The sequence below is a fragment of the Fusarium keratoplasticum genome, chromosome 12, assembly GCF_025433545.1.
Source record: "Fusarium keratoplasticum isolate Fu6.1 chromosome 12, whole genome shotgun sequence".
Lineage (NCBI taxonomy): Eukaryota > Fungi > Ascomycota > Sordariomycetes > Hypocreales > Nectriaceae > Fusarium > Fusarium keratoplasticum.
Window position 1 is genome coordinate 957,140 of NC_070540.1, and position 18,212 is coordinate 975,351.

The 18,212-nt window shown below is 51.0% G+C and overlaps 8 protein-coding genes across 8 annotated transcripts; 3 read left to right on the plus strand and 5 right to left on the minus strand.

The window, feature by feature from the left end:
• Positions 1–1,239: 1,239 nt before the first annotated feature.
• On the plus strand, positions 1,240–2,180 carry NCS57_01391300 (uncharacterized protein; the record flags this gene model as incomplete). The annotated part of the gene is made up of 5 exons (XM_053063533.1): positions 1,240–1,317; positions 1,396–1,591; positions 1,670–1,780; positions 1,833–1,878; positions 1,925–2,180. 5 exons carry the CDS (start codon positions 1,240–1,242, stop codon positions 2,178–2,180), a joined length of 687 nt encoding a protein of 228 aa, XP_052906866.1.
• Positions 2,181–6,421: 4,241 nt separating this feature from the next.
• NCS57_01391400 (uncharacterized protein) lies at positions 6,422–7,114 on the plus strand (the record flags this gene model as incomplete). Its single annotated transcript, XM_053063534.1, has 1 exon — positions 6,422–7,114. The coding sequence occupies one exon, from the start codon at positions 6,422–6,424 to the stop codon at positions 7,112–7,114; it is 693 nt and encodes a 230-aa protein (XP_052906867.1).
• A 350-nt stretch (positions 7,115–7,464) lies between these two features.
• NCS57_01391500 (uncharacterized protein) lies at positions 7,465–8,989 on the minus strand (the record flags this gene model as incomplete). Its single annotated transcript, XM_053063535.1, has 10 exons — positions 8,876–8,989; positions 8,785–8,825; positions 8,628–8,713; positions 8,554–8,576; positions 8,377–8,506; positions 8,290–8,327; positions 8,207–8,244; positions 8,018–8,155; positions 7,543–7,962; positions 7,465–7,498 (listed from the first exon to the last, which is right to left on the minus strand). Exons 1-10 carry the CDS (start codon positions 8,918–8,920, stop codon positions 7,465–7,467), a joined length of 993 nt encoding a protein of 330 aa, XP_052906868.1. The 5' UTR covers positions 8,921–8,989.
• Positions 8,990–9,698: 709 nt separating this feature from the next.
• On the minus strand, positions 9,699–11,054 carry NCS57_01391600 (uncharacterized protein; the record flags this gene model as incomplete). Its single annotated transcript, XM_053063536.1, has 2 exons — positions 9,699–10,510; positions 10,559–11,054. The coding sequence occupies 2 exons, from the start codon at positions 11,052–11,054 to the stop codon at positions 9,699–9,701; spliced, it is 1,308 nt and encodes a 435-aa protein (XP_052906869.1).
• A 1,017-nt stretch (positions 11,055–12,071) lies between these two features.
• NCS57_01391700 (uncharacterized protein) lies at positions 12,072–13,743 on the plus strand (the record flags this gene model as incomplete). Its single annotated transcript, XM_053063537.1, has 5 exons — positions 12,072–12,953; positions 13,004–13,112; positions 13,163–13,512; positions 13,559–13,662; positions 13,716–13,743. Exons 1-5 carry the CDS (start codon positions 12,129–12,131, stop codon positions 13,741–13,743), a joined length of 1,416 nt encoding a protein of 471 aa, XP_052906870.1. The 5' UTR covers positions 12,072–12,128.
• A 258-nt stretch (positions 13,744–14,001) lies between these two features.
• NCS57_01391800 (uncharacterized protein) lies at positions 14,002–14,516 on the minus strand (the record flags this gene model as incomplete). The annotated part of the gene is made up of 2 exons (XM_053063538.1): positions 14,002–14,220; positions 14,271–14,516. 2 exons carry the CDS (start codon positions 14,514–14,516, stop codon positions 14,002–14,004), a joined length of 465 nt encoding a protein of 154 aa, XP_052906871.1.
• Positions 14,517–14,597: 81 nt separating this feature from the next.
• Positions 14,598–15,856, minus strand: NCS57_01391900 (MFS domain-containing protein; the record flags this gene model as incomplete). Its single annotated transcript, XM_053063539.1, has 7 exons — positions 14,598–14,678; positions 14,735–14,998; positions 15,047–15,305; positions 15,358–15,482; positions 15,534–15,580; positions 15,631–15,677; positions 15,729–15,856. The coding sequence occupies 7 exons, from the start codon at positions 15,854–15,856 to the stop codon at positions 14,598–14,600; spliced, it is 951 nt and encodes a 316-aa protein (XP_052906872.1).
• A 328-nt stretch (positions 15,857–16,184) lies between these two features.
• NCS57_01392000 (Zn(2)-C6 fungal-type domain-containing protein) lies at positions 16,185–18,115 on the minus strand (the record flags this gene model as incomplete). Its single annotated transcript, XM_053063540.1, has 3 exons — positions 16,185–16,610; positions 16,663–17,984; positions 18,046–18,115. 3 exons carry the CDS (start codon positions 18,113–18,115, stop codon positions 16,185–16,187), a joined length of 1,818 nt encoding a protein of 605 aa, XP_052906873.1.
• Positions 18,116–18,212: the final 97 nt, after the last annotated feature.

An 18,212-nucleotide genomic window follows, 5' to 3' on the forward strand; every position in this document is an offset into this window, starting at 1 on the left:
AGCTTACTCGGTGTAAGGAAGGCGAGGCGAGATGACGGCGGTTGGCGGAAAGCACACGACTCTGAGCTGTTTGGAGTAGAGTCTTAACCCACCTCGATGACCTCTATGAGGAGGATTCTCGCGCACTGATGATGAGAGAGGCCAATATGACATGTTTTCTTCAACACGGGGTAATAAGCGTTATCAGTAACCATGGCCACTAGCGAGGGCGGCAACATGGCCAATGACGTTGTGGTGGACGAAAGCCGTGACAAGCCAACAATAGGTAAATGGAATGTCCATGTTGACGAATAAATGCCCATGGCGCAAACGTGTTACAATCCGACAATAGGTAAATCAGATCTCGATCTCGGCAGTGGCCAATGGGGGCTCGTCGTTAAGAGTCCAACAGATCGACTCTGGTCCCTCTCACGAGATTGGATGGGCGACGCGTGGTCCGGTTTGGAAGCAGGTGTCACATCATTCGAATATAACAAACATTCCACAGGCAATACCGTGATGTGAGTGCCAAGACTTGCTGGGGTCGTTCTCCTTTGTCAGTCTTGTACAACCCTGTCGAGCACCCCTAACTGAAGTCCCCAAGGTTTGATGCTGTGGGGGAGCGAGAAGATGGAGAGGGAAGCGATAGATAACGACCGAGGGGCGATATCTCTGGACTTCCCATATCTACTATCATCTTTCCCTTTTCCCTCTGATCTCTTTTTCCTTCTTCTTTTTTTCGCAAGTCACCTGAGCAGCCCCATTACTCCATGCAAACCCCAACCCCGCAGACTGCAGCCAAAGATCCCGGGGGAAATCGGGGCCCTAGCTATAGACTTAAAGGCTAGATCCCTGGACCCATGCACTCCATTAGCTAACAGAATGCCCCGTCTCACACCAGTCCTGCGACGATCCAACACCTTCTTTGTTTTTCCTGCAACTCAACCGTTTCTTCACTCCTCAAGCTGCCGCAGACGTGACGGGTGGGCAGACAGACACAAAAAAGTACACTCCGGGGGTCCCAGGCCTGGGGTGTGCTCATTTCTCTCTTACACTTACACCGAGGGCCATGGGCTAACTATTACCTAACAGCTCGACGGCTGCGCCGGGAGAAAATGCCGCTGTGAGCCAGATGGGTGATAATTTATAAGAGGACCGAGGGTGCCAAGTCCAGGACGAGTATTCCCGCCCACTGTAGAGCAGAGCATCGTCGTTGGTCTCAGAGTCGTTCAAGCCAAGCAAGAAGCATATTCGTTCATCATGGCCACCAAGAGTGTTGAAGAGCTTCACTCTCCCGTATCCCACGCTCCCAGCATGGTCCATCAGATCGGAAACCCTGTAAGCAACAGCTGCCCACGCCTCTGACCTCCAGAGGAATCATTAGAGGACGCTCACTTACATGATAATGTGTCAAAGTCGCCCATGGCTATGGGAACGTTTGCCACCACCCTGCTGACCCTGTCCCTATCCATGATGGGCTTCCGTGGGGTAGAGACACAGACTGTCTTCATTGCCAATCTGTGCTTCGCTGCCGGACTTGGAATGCTCATCTCTGCCCAGTGGGAGATTGCCAGGGGTAACTCGTTTGGCTATGCCTATCTGAGTGCCTACGGTGCGTTGAAGCCCTGCTATTCTCTGCCCTATCTGTGGGTGTAGACTGTGGGGGAGCTTTCGACTAACAGCTATCCAGCTTTCTTCTATGGCGGCTACGGTGTTATCCTCTGCCCATCGCTTGGCGTCCTCCAGTCATACGGTGGAGCGACCGCAGAGTACCACAATGCTCTCGGATTCTACGTTCTCAGTAAGATCAAGACCCTCATATTCTCCGAACGACAAGCTAATGCGTGGCGTAGTCTGGGCGGTGCTATCCCTCTTCTTCATGCTCGCATCTGCACCCACGTGAGTCTACCCTCCACAGGCTATAGATCAAATACTAATTTCGTAGCAACTTGGTCTCGTTTGGCATCTTCACCACTATCTTCTTCTGCTTCCTTTTCGACGCCGCTTCCAACTTTGCCCTCGCTGACGGCCACGAGAGCAACGCCAAGGGCTTGATGCAGGCGGGAGGAGCCTTTGGCTTCATCTCCGGCCTCCTGGGCTTCTACAGCTGCGCCGCAGGAATGTGCGCGGATGCTCTGCCTTTCACCCTTCCCGTTGGTGACACTTCGCGCTTCTTCAAGAAGAACCACAAGACCCTGTAAACAACTGTAGCAGCTGAAACCAGACCAGGCCCTCTATGAGGACAGTCAACAGAGTCACTGAGGACTCGGAGGTTTATGTACTTTGAGCCAACAATGGCTAATGCAGAAATGAATGGACATGATTACAGAAACATGGGAGGATTATACCAGAGGAGGTATGATTTAGCGAGCTGGCTAGAATTCTATCTCAAGCATTTACAATTGATACATACAACGGCTGATGAACGAACGTGCGGTGTTGACGTGAACACCAATGAACCTGCCCCAGAGATCTTCACGCCTCCACAAACTCGGTGAACCAAGAGATGACCCTAGGAGTAAGACAGCCTGTCGTTCAACAGCTGTGACGCTCAAGCTGCGTTTCTCACCGCACGCCGTCCTCGGTTGCCGGGACCACTGCAAGTATGGTCACATATTGACACATACATTGGGTTCTCATCCACATCAATTTACCTTGCATCGTTCCGCACTCCAACCATCAACGGCCATGCCTCGCATCCCCCGGAGTGGAACCTTTGAACTCAACATTGCTATAGCCGGTCCCGCACCGGCTCCGTCTGGGGGACGCCTGCAGCCACAAGTGCCGACGGCATGCGAAGGCTTAGCCAGTCACTAACGGTGTCAGGACAATTATTACGTACCGAATTGTCTCTAGAAACGCATCATTACATAAACTGTGTGTAACCGCGGTGCGGAAAGGTTCTGCTTAGCCGCGGTAAAGGCAGTTCAGGTTTGTCTGACAAGGGTGAAAACTCTGAAGTAAGATTACGAAAAAATGTTGAGATGACAGAATAAGAAAGGAAGAACAAGAAAAAGCGTAAGGAAAACTGGGAGACGGCTCCGCATAATCTTATTTAAGATTTTTAACCTTTGCAAGCCGATCTTCAAACTCCCCGGATTCTTCCATGGTCCGGGCCCGTCCGGCCGGAGCCGAGCGGCTATAACTCCGCTCCGGACCGGAGGAAGGATTCGGTGTTGCAGGTGCTGTTTTTTCTGTTATGCAATGCGAGGACAACACTGAAGCTGTTTGACGTGAGGTGCACTGCAGTTATGTCGGGCTCACATGCATTGCATATGGTCACGAGTTGAGAAGCAGTTGGACTGCGTGAATCTGTGGAAGTAAGATAAGTAGGTGTCCAATCATTGTTCCATGCTGCATATGATTTCCTACCAAGCTTCCTCGCTACAAAGACCGAGAGTGCGGCCTTGGTGCACCTCGGAAGCTGGGTAGTCTCATTAAGTGAGGGAAGCCGAGGTCTGTCATGTTGGCCAACACCACAAGCGATGTACGGCTCGGGGCTGACAAATTTTCCAGCAACAGACCCAATGGCCGTATCCTTGTGGCCTGTACTTGAGATAAAAGAATAAATACGGCCTTGGGCTTTTTCGTGAGAGGTTAGGAGTCTGAAGGTTCATTAAAAATGCATTGAGGGTGTGAGCAGCCGGTGGCCGCACACCCTCAGCACTGAGCTTGTGATAACTATCATCAGGAGAAGAACAGTGCAATCATCAACAATATAAGAATCGTACAAATATACATGCCGCCGGAACATCATAGAGCTCACATTCATGGTCTATACAATAGAGCACATGGATGTAAGAGCCGCTATTGCTCTTCTCTCCTGTCTTGTCGTATGCCGTATCACTCCACTTCCATGTTCAGTCGATTAGGCGGAGGAAGGCGCCAAGAAACTGGGCTTTCTCAAATATGTGGTTACATCAAATGCTAACATAGGGCTCGCAGCTTTCTAACAAGTATTCATCGATAGGATGTTCAAAACTCTGCCATTTGTCTCAGGAAACATTCACTCCATGTACTGCTTCTGTCAACACCCAGAGCTTCCTCCATGTGATAGCGAGAATTTTATCCCATATCAGGTTTCCAGAGCAAATATTCGGTCCTGATCGACCCTTCACTAGTTTTCTAAGAACTATCAACTGGTGAAATCGATTGAGGGTCGCTGCTGTGCTCTACTGGCCCCAGGTTGAAGTCGGCATAAGCATTAACGACAGCTTGGTTCAAGGATATCCATCCGAACAGTGTAAACAACGTATCTTAGTCAACTATTAATCTGCAAAGTGAATCTAGACTTACCCTCTTTTTTTTCAACTTGCGTTGGTTTCGTGTCGCCAATTATGCTCTCCTTCAAAGACCTCAACTATCCTCGCTTGCTGTGATGACCCTCATGTATCCAACCACAATAAGCGACTCAGCCAATTCCATCAGTGAGAATTTCAGCTGACTTCGGACTTCTTGGCATCTTATCTCCACCGGGGCTCGGACAACAACGAATGCCGCCTCGACTTTTGGGTCTGAAAGGCAGCAATAAAAACAACAGGCAACAATATTTCCTCTCATACAAATACGGAACAGCTTACGCGGCTTCAAATGTCTCCAAACCCGTTCTCAGCATGTATCGCATACCTTATATCCCTTTGGAGCTCATCCTGCAAATCCTGGAGGCTTCCTTACCCCCGGGAGGCCCATGCCGAGTCTTCAACCCTTCTTGTCCAGATGGCCAATTACTCGTCGCCTGGACTCAAGTTTGTCGTGCTACATATCAGCCTGCAACACGTCTTCTCCGACGGCATTTTGTTCACATCGACTCTTTAACTCGTCTTCGAAATTTTCTACAATGTGTGGCCGACTCGAATACGTTGAAGCAGTCCACCCTCCCACCAACTATACCCCTGTCATCCATCTCATCCATATACTTGGGACTTGACAGAGCAGACATGGAGTCCCCTCAGATTGCCTCACTTGTCGGGGATCTTTTTAAACATCTCAGCCAATCTCTTCGCCGCCTCATCCTTGACCTCCCCTGGGGCAGAACTCCCCCAAATGACATGGTCAACACGCAGCTCAATCACATGTTTTCGGAGAGCTTCACAGCCCTGACAGGAATCGAAGAGCTCATCGCTGTTGGAGGGTTGCCAGCCGTGGAGCGTTGGAGCCATGTCCACCATCTTTGTCAGCAGTGGTCAAACCTGCGGCGGTTGGCGGCATTCCAAGTCAACTTGGCTGAGCAGGGGCTGTGGCATAGTATTGCTAGATCACACTGTCTAGAGCAGTTGGTGATAGCCCAGCCTTTCTTGCTTCGTTTAAACTCATGGAATATCAAGGCTTCCATTCACGAGCATTGGGATCCTGAATTTGGAGGCAACTCAACCTATGTCCGGCCTTTGAGCATCACAATTGCCAACCATGAGTTCAGTCCCCCAATTATTGACACAAATGACGATTCTATCCACGACCCTCGGGGGTTAATCAGCGTCTCATCCCTCGATGTACCTATCGCGGATACAACAAAGGCGAGGGTCGACTACATTTGCCGAGACTGGCTCCTCGAAGAGGCGAAACAAGACACACTTTGGGGCGATGCTGGGGCTTAATGAAGAAGGGTAGCATAAATGACGTTGGCTGACTGGATGAGTGACATGAGCGAACAGTTTAGGGGATATGATCGACAGCTAGAGTTGTGATAAGAGCAGACACTTGTATAAGTACTGGGATAAGATGTTGGAGTTCGCCTCAATGAGTTGTCAAAGAGTAGGAGTTTTGGGTAGTTTCAATCCAGAAAATTCACTCCTCAAAAGCCCGTTGATATCCATATTTCTCGTTCATCTGGTACTCATGTTGGACCTGTTGTGAGATATCTTCTCCACTGATCTCTCGTAGTCGCAGATCATTCCACGATGCGCGTTCAGCCACAGGAGGCTCATCGGGCGTCCTAATGGAACCCACTGGCAAGGCTCACTACGAGCCAGACTACATAATTATGCCAGTGGCTGTGTCTGCTTTCTGGGTAAGGGATTGGCGGGTTGGCCAGCTGGGCCAATAGTGGTCTTTCGTATCTCGTATGATGGGTAGGGGTGGTGATCCTTCAGGCAACGACATTTTTTACGTCGATCTGGCTACAGCTTCGGTGAGACAGATTGTTAAAGATTTCATTAAAAATAGTCGACAAGGTGCTCTGGCATTAAACCAAATGCCGCATGACACGATCTGCGTGGAAAATGAGCCTTGTTATTCCCGCAGCCATCAAAGACTTTGCCTCTTGGTTTCAGCCTTCAAGGATCAGGCAGCACCACATGACCTATAAGAATGTCGCATCATGCATTGCCACACGGCTATGTCGGCGCTGCCAACAAGAACAAATAGACACAGAGCCAACATTTAAATCCCAGCGTCTCGCTCGTCCCACTCTCATTCACTACACAACATCCTTCTCACCGCCAACATGTCTTCATATTGCTTCACCGAGTGTCCACCGCCACAGCAGGCTTGGTACAAGGATGAAGCTCTGTACGAGTTCACGTCCAGCGACCTCTTCTGGCTTCTGGCCATCGCCATCATGGTCAACTGCTGGTGGGTGGACAAGCAATTTGTACCGTTCGCCGAGCTTGTGGATGATCCGAAAGAGCCTGAAAAGGCAGAGAAAGAGGCCGACAAGGTCCTCAATGAGACGGACAGCACTGAATCACCACAGTCCTCCACCTCACGACATGTCTGGCTCAAGTCACAAATCACATCCGAGCCCCGCAGGTGCCTCGCAATGACCATCTGCACCCTCGTCTTCCCGGTTCAGCTCCTCCATGGGTCTTGGGTGATCAGAACACTCTGGCGCTGGACGGCTGCCCTTTTCAAGGCCACATATCCTTCCATAAGGCCGCGGCTCTTCGGTTTCATTCTCTATTCGCCTATCACCTTGTTCATACTGGTTACATGGATCGCATGTCTGTTCACAGGCCTGTTTTTTATCTTTGAACAGTTCCTTTGCCTTCTCAACATAAACGAGATGAAGTTGAGTGTGCCGTCAAAGACGAGTGAGACGGTTGCGCAGCAGGTTGATGAGGAGTGGGACGAGGTCGAGAAGAACAGTGAGCAGGGAGAGGTAGCCAAGGAGAAGAACAAGGCGAATCTGGCAGACTAAACACTATCATTTCTCAAAGGCAGGGTGATGTCGGTCCCTGCGGTTATTTATGGTCATCTTCGCGAGATAATCAACGTTGATATTCACCCCGCTAAGATGTGCGCCGCTTCGTGGACCAGAGTGCAGATGGCCTCACGTCGCTACCAACATGTTACCACCGGGTGAGAAGGTTTATATAATCGCCTCAAAACAGTCGACACGGGGACTTTTGAATTAAAAAAGGGCGACCTATACTTGCAATAGACATTAGAGAAACCAAAAGATATCTAACCGTACCCGATGCGCTCTACTCCCGACCGTCACCGTACGCCTTGTTGTTTGCCAGTAGTTCCCTAATAGGTGCGCCCTTATTATACATACGGTCTTTGACCGTAGGTTACGTGACTAGGCAAGTCAGCAAAGTTCAAAAGGAGTGTGAATGAGCTTACAAATTGAATAATGCGTGAAATCCCATGCTCTTGAGTTCTTTCGTGACCTTTGCCAAAAGATCCAGAACATCCTCTTGACTCCATCGAAGCACTCCGCAAAACAACCTCAAAGAAAACCCATCAAGACCGTCAAGTGTCTGTGCAAGGTTGCACATGCCCAGGTCCTTCATCCTGGGATCTTTCGCCCAGGGTCCGATGGGAATCTTGAAGACTTGATGTCTCACGTTCTGAAAGCCGGCGTTTTTTACCCATTGGTGTTGTCGAGGGCCAGGACATGGATCACGCCCAAGAGTTCGCGCTGCACCGATGAGGGTATTGATCCATTCGAGGGTCTTGTGTTCTGTGGTTAATGAGCCGTCGTCGGAGTAGTATTGTAAGTCGTAGTCCTGGAACTCGACCCAGCCGCCTTGTTTTGTGTTGCTGTGCCCAGATGATTAGTTGGTACGATCATCAGTAGGTTGAGTGCAAACTCAACTTGTATATCCTGTTGATTAATGTAGGCCAGTCGAGGATGCAACATGTCATGTAGCGGCAGAAGATGAAGTCGAAGGGGTGGTGATGCGTCCACGGACTCTCGACGTCGTCGACTTCGAATCTGACATTTGGCGGGACCCTAACTCATTAGTACTTATGGGGAAATAAAGACTGGTAACGTGTAGCACACCACATCGGCTGAATAGGACTGAGGTCGTTGCCCAAGACCTGCATCCATTAGTCACTGTCACTTCACACGGCGACTCAACTGACCTCAGCGCCTGGATATGTCTCGCCCATTTCGATGGCCCCTAGATGAGTTAGTCGATGAATCAATCTTTACCAACACGCCTAGTTTACAAATTCCTGTTCCCGTCCCAATGTCAAGGACCCGCTGAAGCCTGGGGCCATCCACCGGCGCAAGATACAGCTTGTCGCCAATGACCTTTGTCATGGTAGCATGGTTCAAGTCAAGCCTCTCCATCTCAGACTACACCTATAAGCGGCAGATCATGACAGAAAAGCCAAGACTCTCACCTCGTCGTTGGGTAGTATGTAAGCTGTGAGACGTCAGTATACGAGCCGCACAGAGTGGAACCTTGCTGATTTACATCCACCGCGGAATGCATGATACCGCCGGCCATGCTCGTAGGGGTAGTCGACCACACTCGAAGTCAAGGATGGCGTGTAAGCCGCACTGCATGTTGAACAATGAGATCAGATCAGGTCATGTCCCGGACCTGGGGATGAGGAACGGGTGTCACACACAGCTGAATGTCAATGGCCGAGTCGACATCGTCAGCCAATGGCTGCAGCCTGATTAGCGATCCACCACGTCCACGGTGAGATGTTTACGGACAGTGTTGTCAACCTCGATATGCGTCTCGTCTACTCTCTCATCCATGATCAAGGCTCCAGTCTCCAGGGCCAGACGAGACGAGGGTTCAGCAGCGATGGATCTTGGGAAGGAGAACGGTTTGTTTTGGGACAAAGAAGCGGTTTCAGAAACCCCGCACCCCGTCATCCCACGCAGATCATCTGACTGGGTAGTACATGTACTCTTTGGGTCTTGGCGATTTATGCACGCTCTGACTGGAATGTAGATCGAGCCTCGTCCCGCAACCGACCACTTCCCCGGGCTCTGTAATTCGGTGAGCGTGGAATGTGCTCCCGCGGTCGATCTCTGTCTGCGTGTTAGTTCGTTATCCAGGCTCTCGGGGCTGGGGGCTAGCCAATTGGCACACGGGGACAAGCGAACCCACGTTATGAACCGTTCATAATGAGTCTTGAACTGCAGATGGTGCGCTAGCTGTATTCACAAGATGTACTGAGCAGTGGCATTATGAAAGCAGGGGTGATTGTGTCAAGCCAGTGCGATACGATAAGAGACATTTTTCAGCCAGCCATGTCCATCTTCGAAGCGCGAATCCAAGGTAAATGATCCTGGCCTGCAATGTCCACCGCCTCCCTCACTTCGGCCAGCATCCTCCATGCGGCGGTAGCAGTTGATGGCACCCCGCGCCGACTGGTTAGGTCTCTAGGCCATCACATCTAACAACATCCATCACTTTCGCAACCAGACTCAGCTTTGATGCCAGACAAACCGGTCAACAACAAAGACTTGGTCATTTATTTGTGAATCTCGGTATTTATTCGTACCTCGCCTCTCTGCGCGAGAAACGTCACTGCTCTGGCACTACCAGAATGTCATCCACGTTCACAGCCTGTCCCGTTGCAATGGACCTGTTCGCAGCAATTCCAGTGAGAATCGACGCAGCACCATCCACATGGCTCGCCGCTCTCATGTACTCATCCGACACGGGCTCACCAAACAAGTCATTCAACAGAATCGCATCACCGCCGCCGTGAGCGCCCACGCTCTCTTCAATCTCAATCTCTCTGGGCTTCTCAAACAGCCGTCGCAGCACAATTTTCCGGCTCTCGAGTGAACCTTCGAGGGATTGGTCCCCGCCGGAATTGACATAGCTGTTTTCTACAACTTCCACCTCCAATCGTCCACCTGTGCCGTTGAAGCTGACGCGGAATCCTTCCCAGGGTGCATATGCTGTGAGCGAATAAGTGAGGCTCGCGCCGTTGCGATAAGTCACCAGCAGATTCATCGTATCTTCGATGCTGATGCCATCGCCAAACACACTCTGGTCGCGGTAGTAGCTATCCTCGTGCTCAGCATCAAGGTACATGGCCTTTAGCTGAGGATTCTGATCCAAGTGCAGCGCAAAGGGGTCCGACTTTGCGGCCTCGCTTCCATGAGCACGAGAGTAGAACTTGGTCTCGCCGCGCTTCTCTGCATTCTCGCGACCGTAGAAGGCGAGGTTTCCCGTCGCGTAGACGGTCTGAGGTCGTGTCTGAAGCCAGAAGTTGACAAGGTCAAAGTGATGGGTCGATTTGTGGACCAGAAGGCCACCGCTGTTGCGCTTGTCGCGATGCCATCGGCGGAAGTAGTCGGCTCCGTGGCTGGTGTTGAGCATCCATTCTGCGCTTAGGTTAGTCATGGATCTATCTGCGATTCTTGTCTACTCACCAAAGTGCACGCTGGTCACCTTGCCGATGGCGCCCGAGCGCAGAATCTCAAAGACCTTGGTGTTGTGAGGTGCATAGCGGTAGTTAAACGTCACACGGACTTTCTGCCCAGTTCTTTCAACAGCAGAGAAGATCTCTTTGCATCTCGGGGCGTCAATGGTCATCGGCTTCTCAGTAATGACATTGCAGCCCAGCTCCAGGGCTCGGACGATGTAAATGTTGTGCGTCCGGTCCATAGTTGTGACAAGAACCTCATCAGGCTTGGTCTCTTGGATCATCTTGTCAAAATCGGCAGCCAGGTAGGTCGGAACCTCGCCGTGTCCCACAGCCTTGAGCTTTGAGTTGGCATAGTTCATGCGAGTCTGATTGGTATCGCAGAAAGCAACGATGCATGAGGTTGCGCTGTAGTCGGTGGCGATGGCCGAGTAATAGAAGCTGGATCGGCCTCCAGTGCCGACGACGGCGTATCGTTTCCTGGCTGCGCTCTTGTCCGCCATGGTGTGTGGAGTGGTTGATGAAGCTCGTTACAGCCAGCCCAGGTGGTTGGGAGGACGGGAATAAGAACGACCGTTGCACTGGATACCCGAAGCAAATAAGAAGCAATCCTCCTCCCTCAAGAAGAGGAGAAGCTCGGTATCGATTACCCCGGCCCCCAACATCAACCCCCAAACTTGTCAGATCCCCGCTCTTGGCCATTTGACGTGGCGGATCAACGCGGGGTCAGTCAACCTTGTTGAACGGAGACATTGGATGTTCGGATCGTGAGATCCCAGAATTCCACATGGTTTCTGGGGTGCAGGTCCCTCATTTCGGCCGAAGTGAGCCATTGTTACCGTAACCTCGGGGTAGCTTGGGGCTCTGTTCTCCAAGCAGCCGGGATGCAGGGTCGTGGCAATCATGGCCCGAAGCTTCTTAAGCGATATCTCTCCCATACTCGGAAAACGCTCTCCGCTGTGTATCCATCTCTAATTCTGCTCAAAGGTAGCCTCCTCACGAACTAGCAGTGTATCCACAGCGCAATGCCCACCGTCGCCGGCATTATCACCCTCATAACAGCCAGAGCCAGTCAATTAAATCAGGCCCAGACGAGTCTAAACAGAGCTCCTTTGGTCTTTGGCAACTGTAATTCTATGTTTTATTCAATGGAGAGCATGAAGTCCCTTCTTCATCTGGCTGTGTTACTGAATATGACTTTGACTCCATCCCCACCCCATCACACACTTTTCGCAGATTAGCTAACAAACATGAAGACAACACCCAACAAGTCAATTTTTAGGCCCTTTTATACGATTGACGCGTTTAATGACACACACAATGTCTATTATACTTATTTTAACGCGCTTTATCGCCCTTTTTCTTGTCATTGTTGTGAAAACACATTATAGTCTAGGGTAGCCATCTACCCCGTGCGTCATCAAAAACACCAAGAATTGCTTTTTCATGGCTTAAAATGACGTAGCGCCGGGTAATCAAGTTCCATTCCCCTGTATATCAAGTCGCCCCCCTCAATCACGTCGAGTGAAACGCGTCACAATTACCTCGTCTTGAACATTCGCAATATCTCTGCAAATATGCCGCCCAAGTCAACGAGAGCCAAGAATAAGCGTCCCCTCGAGGAGGGAGACGACAATGCGCGTCAGTCCAGGTCTAAGACCGCAAAGACTACCGAGACATCCGGCGATCAACCTCCCGACGACAATGGTGAGGGCGCTCAGACTCAACAGCCCTCCCGGGTGCGCCGCATCGCGAGGGGGCCCAAGGGAGAGATTTTCTTGCCCGAAGTCATGCCGCGAGAGTGCGCAAAGGTCATCAAGGACATCCCCATGCCTGGAGGTTGGGTTCGTGGCATTGATGCTACCCCCGATCGGAGTATGACACTCACCTCTCGTGAGTGGTGGGAGGAGTTCGGACCTTGGTTGGAGGAACACAAGAAGAAGTTGAAGCTCTCTGCTGCCGACTGGAAGAAGAGGGATGAGGCCCTGAAGAAAGATCCTGAGCTTGTCCCCGAAGATGAAGGGAATGATGATTGGGATTTTATCTGTTGCTCTAAGCCCAACGTGGAATCTCGACGAGACGAGTACGAAGGGGAGGAGGAAGACGAAGATGATGATGAGGATGATGATGAGGAGGATGATGAAGAGGAAGAAGATGGCGGCGAGGGCAATGATAACGGCAAAGGCAAAGACAAAGGCAAGGGCAAGAAGGCCCCAGGGAAGAAGCCCATTGACAAGCTTGCTTCTCTTCACCCTGAGTGGCCATGGGTCTTCACTGTGCTTGGCAGGGACAGAGTTAGATGGTGGATTCAAGAGGCCACAAAGCGCGACCAGGATAGCTTCGAGCTGCACTTCTACAACGACTTTACTTGGTATGGTGCGCTCGAGGTCGTCGAGGCCATTGTAAGTTTGTCCGCTCATTGGCTTCGCCCATCTGCTAAAGCAATGAATAGATTTCAACTTTCGACGCCGCATTCAAGCCCAAGGCGAGCTATCGCGACTGGTGGCCCGAGGTCGAGGGTCTCATCCTGGGTCTTTACAGCACCTTTCTCGAATTTGAAAGTGAGAAACCTAGTCACTCATTCAATGTTCCTTGGCTCACCATTACATAGTGTGCGACGACGGTCAACGCACCAACAAGATCATCGAACTGATCGGCTACATGGTCGTCGCAGCCATGGAAGCCCTCAAGAAGGAGGGAGTCTTCAAACCAGACTCGGAGATCCGTAACCTCGGCCTCGTTCTCGCCATGTTCATCCAATTCGGCCATGGGGAGATACAGTACGGGATTGATGAAGAGAACTGCTCATGGGCATACAAGCTCCTTGACATGGCTGATGAAGCGGGGATTGATCTCACCGGGCCACCTAGGTACGAAAAGGCTATCAAGAAGATTATCGACGAGAGGGACCGCAAGGCCAAGGCCATGAAGAAGTGGAACAATGTGAACTGGGCCACCAAGGTGAGTGCACTTGAGCGGTGAGGTTGCAAAGACTGACACATGCCAGCTGAGAGGTTACACCTCGAAACACGGCGGAAAGACCCATTTTGGAGGTCACCAATACGACATTACTAGAAAAACCGCCGCTGAGAGAAAGAGGCATTCATTGGAGTACGTGATAACATCGATGATTATTCATGTTGGAGACTAACCTGTAATCCCAGCGCTGGCGGAGGCTGGGACCTGATGTAATTTCGAAAAGTGGATTGCACAACTCTGTCAGTTGTGCCAGGGAGAATGCCTGAAGTGTGTACTATGTTGGTTGTCTGGAAGGTAGGTTGACGAGCTTGTTGGTGGTAGGGATGAACTGGGCTTGGTTGAGTTGAACTATTTGTACGAGGAGACTGACTGTATGATAATTCCCGAAGGATTGACCCGTGTCTGTATTGTTTCTGAACTTGAGCACACATTCTTGAGCAGTTGACAACAAGGAAGCCCAGAGATACCCATCTAGAGAATGTATCTAAAGTTCCTGTTCTGAACATCCGTCTCATCAACATCAAGCAGCGTTCCATCCGTGTTGAGATCCACCTGTCGGGTTTCCTCTGGGTCTCTCTGCACGCCCTGCTCCTTGTCTCGGCGGTTATTCTCCCACGCGAGATAGAAACGCATGGCGACGACGAGAACGATGGTGATAGCGAAGCAAGCTAGGATGGTCGTGTATGCAGTCTGGGAGAGTCAGCGATATTGACCTGTGAGATTGAGAGGACTAGACTTGCATGGTAACTTGGGGCTTCAGTACTGATGAAGAACTGGGGTCCACTCAGGTTTCCAGCACAATAACCCAAGAAGATCATTGCCATGACAGTTGACTTCTTGGTGAAGCCCGCAATGTTGCTTGCCGACAAGGACATCATTAGAGGGAAGGCGGGCGCAACAGCCATGATGAGCCAGAAGCCAGCGAGACGAGCAAGCTTCTCCTCGTTTGGCAAAAGTTTGATCATGAGGATTCCACCGATGGCCATGAGATATGTCAACACGAGGGCCACGTGGCGAGACTTGCGCACATATGAAGTGAAGATGGCGACCAGGAGGACAGTCGTGAGCTAGAAGGCGGAAGCAGGGAGACCCATGAGGATGGTCTGGTACTCATCGTAGCCGAAGCTCTTGATGACAATGGTGCTGAACTATTTCAGAGTTAGAATGCACGAAGCACTCGGTGAACGGGTTGGAAGGGACGTACGCTAGTTGTTCCTCCGTTGGGCACGCAGATAACGAAGGAAAAGAAAAAGAACCACCAGGCCTTGACATCCTTCATGGTCTCGGTGAATTGATCGCGGTCCCACTTCTTGGTCTGTGTCGTTCTCTGGAACTTCTTGGGACGGAGGGATGCGAACTCGCGCTCGGAGGGCGTCAAGAACGTGGCACTAGAGGGAGAGTCTGGGAGGAAGAAGTAAAGGAAGATGGACCACGCGATTGTGATGAGACCAAAGATGAGGAAGAGCATCTGTCCGGGTTAGCAAGGTATCAACTCGAGCTCAGAAACCTGACCGACCTTCCACTGCGCAAAATGTCCTTCATAGCCGAGAATGCCATACGCAATCATGGCACCAATAATACTCGCCGAGGCATTTCCAGCAAACCAGAAAGAGTGGCGAGAGACGTGTTCGTGAGGCGTATACCACATTCCCGTGATGAGAGAGAATCCCGGGCTAATGGCGCTTTCAAAAACACCGAGAAACAGTCGAAGAACCATCAGGCTTGCGTAATTTGACGCAACAGCGTGCAGTGTGAGAACAACGCCCCAAATGAGCCTGTCTGTAGTCAGGGTATCGAGTCAACTGGATTTCGGCATGGTTCACTTACATCAAGATGCTGAGATACTTGCCAAGGGGAAACTTGACGAAGCCGAGAGAGATGGGGTAAGAAGCCACAAGATATCCGATGTAAAAGATACTGGAAGCCCAGCTGAACTGCTGACCCTTGAGGTGCTTTGTCGTGTCAGCTGGGTACGCCATTTGTGTGAGGGGAGCATATCTTACCAGCTCTTCTGGTAGTCCCAAGATTGCGCTGTATGCCAGACTGGTCTCTGCAAAATGTGAGCGATCATGACGGGATCAATAGCAGCGAAAAACGTACTGTCGAGATATTGAAGGCCGTAGCTGACAATCAGAAGAGGCATGAGTCTGGTAACACCGTTAGCCCGAAGCGATGTCAAAAGGACTGAAGTTTCTTACCGCAAGTCGATCTTGCGAACCAACTTCTTTTCATCCTCTGAACTGAGTGTGTCTACAGTGCCGCAGCCATGTTTGTCACTCATCTCGTAATCACCAGGAGCAATCTTGGTGTCAACCTTGTCGTCCATGTTGCAATTGTTGATGAGTAGTCAAGAGAGTAATGTTGATGTTGAGTGATCCTTCAAGACAATCGATGGGACCGCACCTGTAGTTATAGCCCATCACAAAAGCATGAACCTTATCATCGTCTACGCTAGATTCGAATCTGGGTCTGATCACCGGTTCAAAATCTGGGGTCCTTGACTCGTTACCCCAGACTCGACCCGTCTCTTGATTGGCCAATTTAATCGACGAGATGAGATACCAGGATAGGGGCGATATCCGCTATCAACACCTCGGTTATCAGCGATTGTGCGTCATGATTCACGTTCAAACGTTCATATGGTGCAGGGAGAATTAGATATCATTGTATCCGCCACTGACTAGACGTCGGACCGCCCGCATGGTGATTCCCGACGACCCCTTAGCCGACTGGACAATCTGAAAGATGCCCTTGATTGCGGGATCTGAAATACTCGCCGAGATCCAATCTCTATGAATGGGATCATGCGTTTCGATCCCTGCAATCAGGAGCGCCCACTGGAACCTCTCAAGTAGCTGGACCGGCCCAGCAGCGACCGTGTAATACGCCGTCGTCAATAGGTCCTTTAGAGCCCTTTGTACTTCGGAGGGAACGGGAAGTTCCCCAAGAGCTGAATCTCTACTACGAACCAGGTATATCTCAAGGGCGTGGAATATTGTGACAGCAACGAGTGCCATTAGTGGTGTGGTCGAAGCCCGCTGGGCTCCCTTGGCCGCCAATTCAAAGATGAAAGATTGTTCCTACGGCCATGAATCAGTGCACCGTTCAAAAATTGAGGGAATGATCACCTACCTCTCGTATACGGTCGAGCTTCCGCTTGATGCCCAGATCCATACCCAGTGTTTGGGCTTCACTGCCTTGGCTGTACCGGTTGATCTCGCGCTGAATGGTAATGAGCGCAAAGTAAACATCGAGAATCATCCTGTGAGGGTTCCTTGACGAGTTTTGAAACCCTGGCCACATAGTTCTATGGTCATTAGAGAAAGGCAGCCTCGAAAGCTGCCAGATCCTTTGCCTTTTCTCATGGTTCTCATCCACATAGATGGCAAAGGCCTCTCCGCATCCATAGAAGCCGCAAAATACATCCCGATCGTAGATGTAAGTCAAGATTCGGGACAAAATAACCGGCTCAGATGTCTCGCCATCGGATGTCCCACTGGCGCACAGTTCGTCCAAAGCAAAGGCCCTTACGTAGACGAGGACTGAGGCGCTCAGCTCTCTTAACCTTTGCACATCGAACGGACGACGTCGCATCCAAAACATGTATAAATACAAGAATGAGAGCATCATGGCAATGTGATTTGTTTGTGCGAATGCCTCTAGTTGTTGGGTGAATAGCTGGGAGCCGTGTTGGAAGTGAAGGTACGACTCCAGCGGAGGTCGGTCACTATAGCCTTGATGAATCGCCAACTCGCTGTGAGAGAAGGCAAGGAGAAGGTGCAATGCCATCCTGTTCTGGATGGCGAAATCTAGGAAGAGCGTGTGTGACGATACTGCAGCCACTTGTGTTGACTTCATGGGCGCCAGCACAGTTCGATGGAAGGCAACTGCTTGGGAATCGCTGGTGCCGATTGAAGGGGCTGGATCCATGGGGAGAGTGAAGGAGATGGACGATAAAGCCGAGAATAGGCTGAATGAGGGAAATGGGAATAATGTCAGTTGAGTGCTCAGACCAATGCCGTCTTGGTGGTTCGGTTGCTCTTCCCCCATGTCGATAGCGTCTTCAGGTAGTAGAACGAGATTTGAGAGGTCGGTGATCGGTGCGAAGGGAACTATGGGCGATGGAATGAGTGACAAGGCGCCTATGTCTGGGCCGGGACTTTCCAGTTGCTGCTCTGGAGGCGCATCATCTAACAGAACAGTAGGTGATGCTTCAACTTGGCTCAGAGGTTCCAGTTCGGGAACATCCTGCGTATTTTCTCCAACTTCTTTTGCAACGATATTTGGTGGTGTCCAACTGCATCGGTCCTTGATGGGTCCGAAACCCCGTCTCCTTGACGCAAGGGACGGTTTCGAAGACGCCCATTCGCACTCAAGTTTAAGGCGAATACAACGACCACATCTTGGATGTTGTTCATCGCACTTGACTCTTTTTGTCAAGCAGGTCCGGCAGCCTACATTGGACTTAGCAGGGAGGGACACAATTGAAGGGCGCGCGTTCGGCCTTGTGCTCACCTTTCTTGGAGCGCCCGCCACGTTCAACACGTCGACGCTTCTTTGGCTGTGCGCTCGACTGATCTTCCATATCACCGCCTGCAAATCCGAGAGGGATGACCTGCTCGTTGCGGGCGGCAAAACACTCTTGACTCTTGGGTGGCTAAGCGGAGCGAGCGCCGATCTTT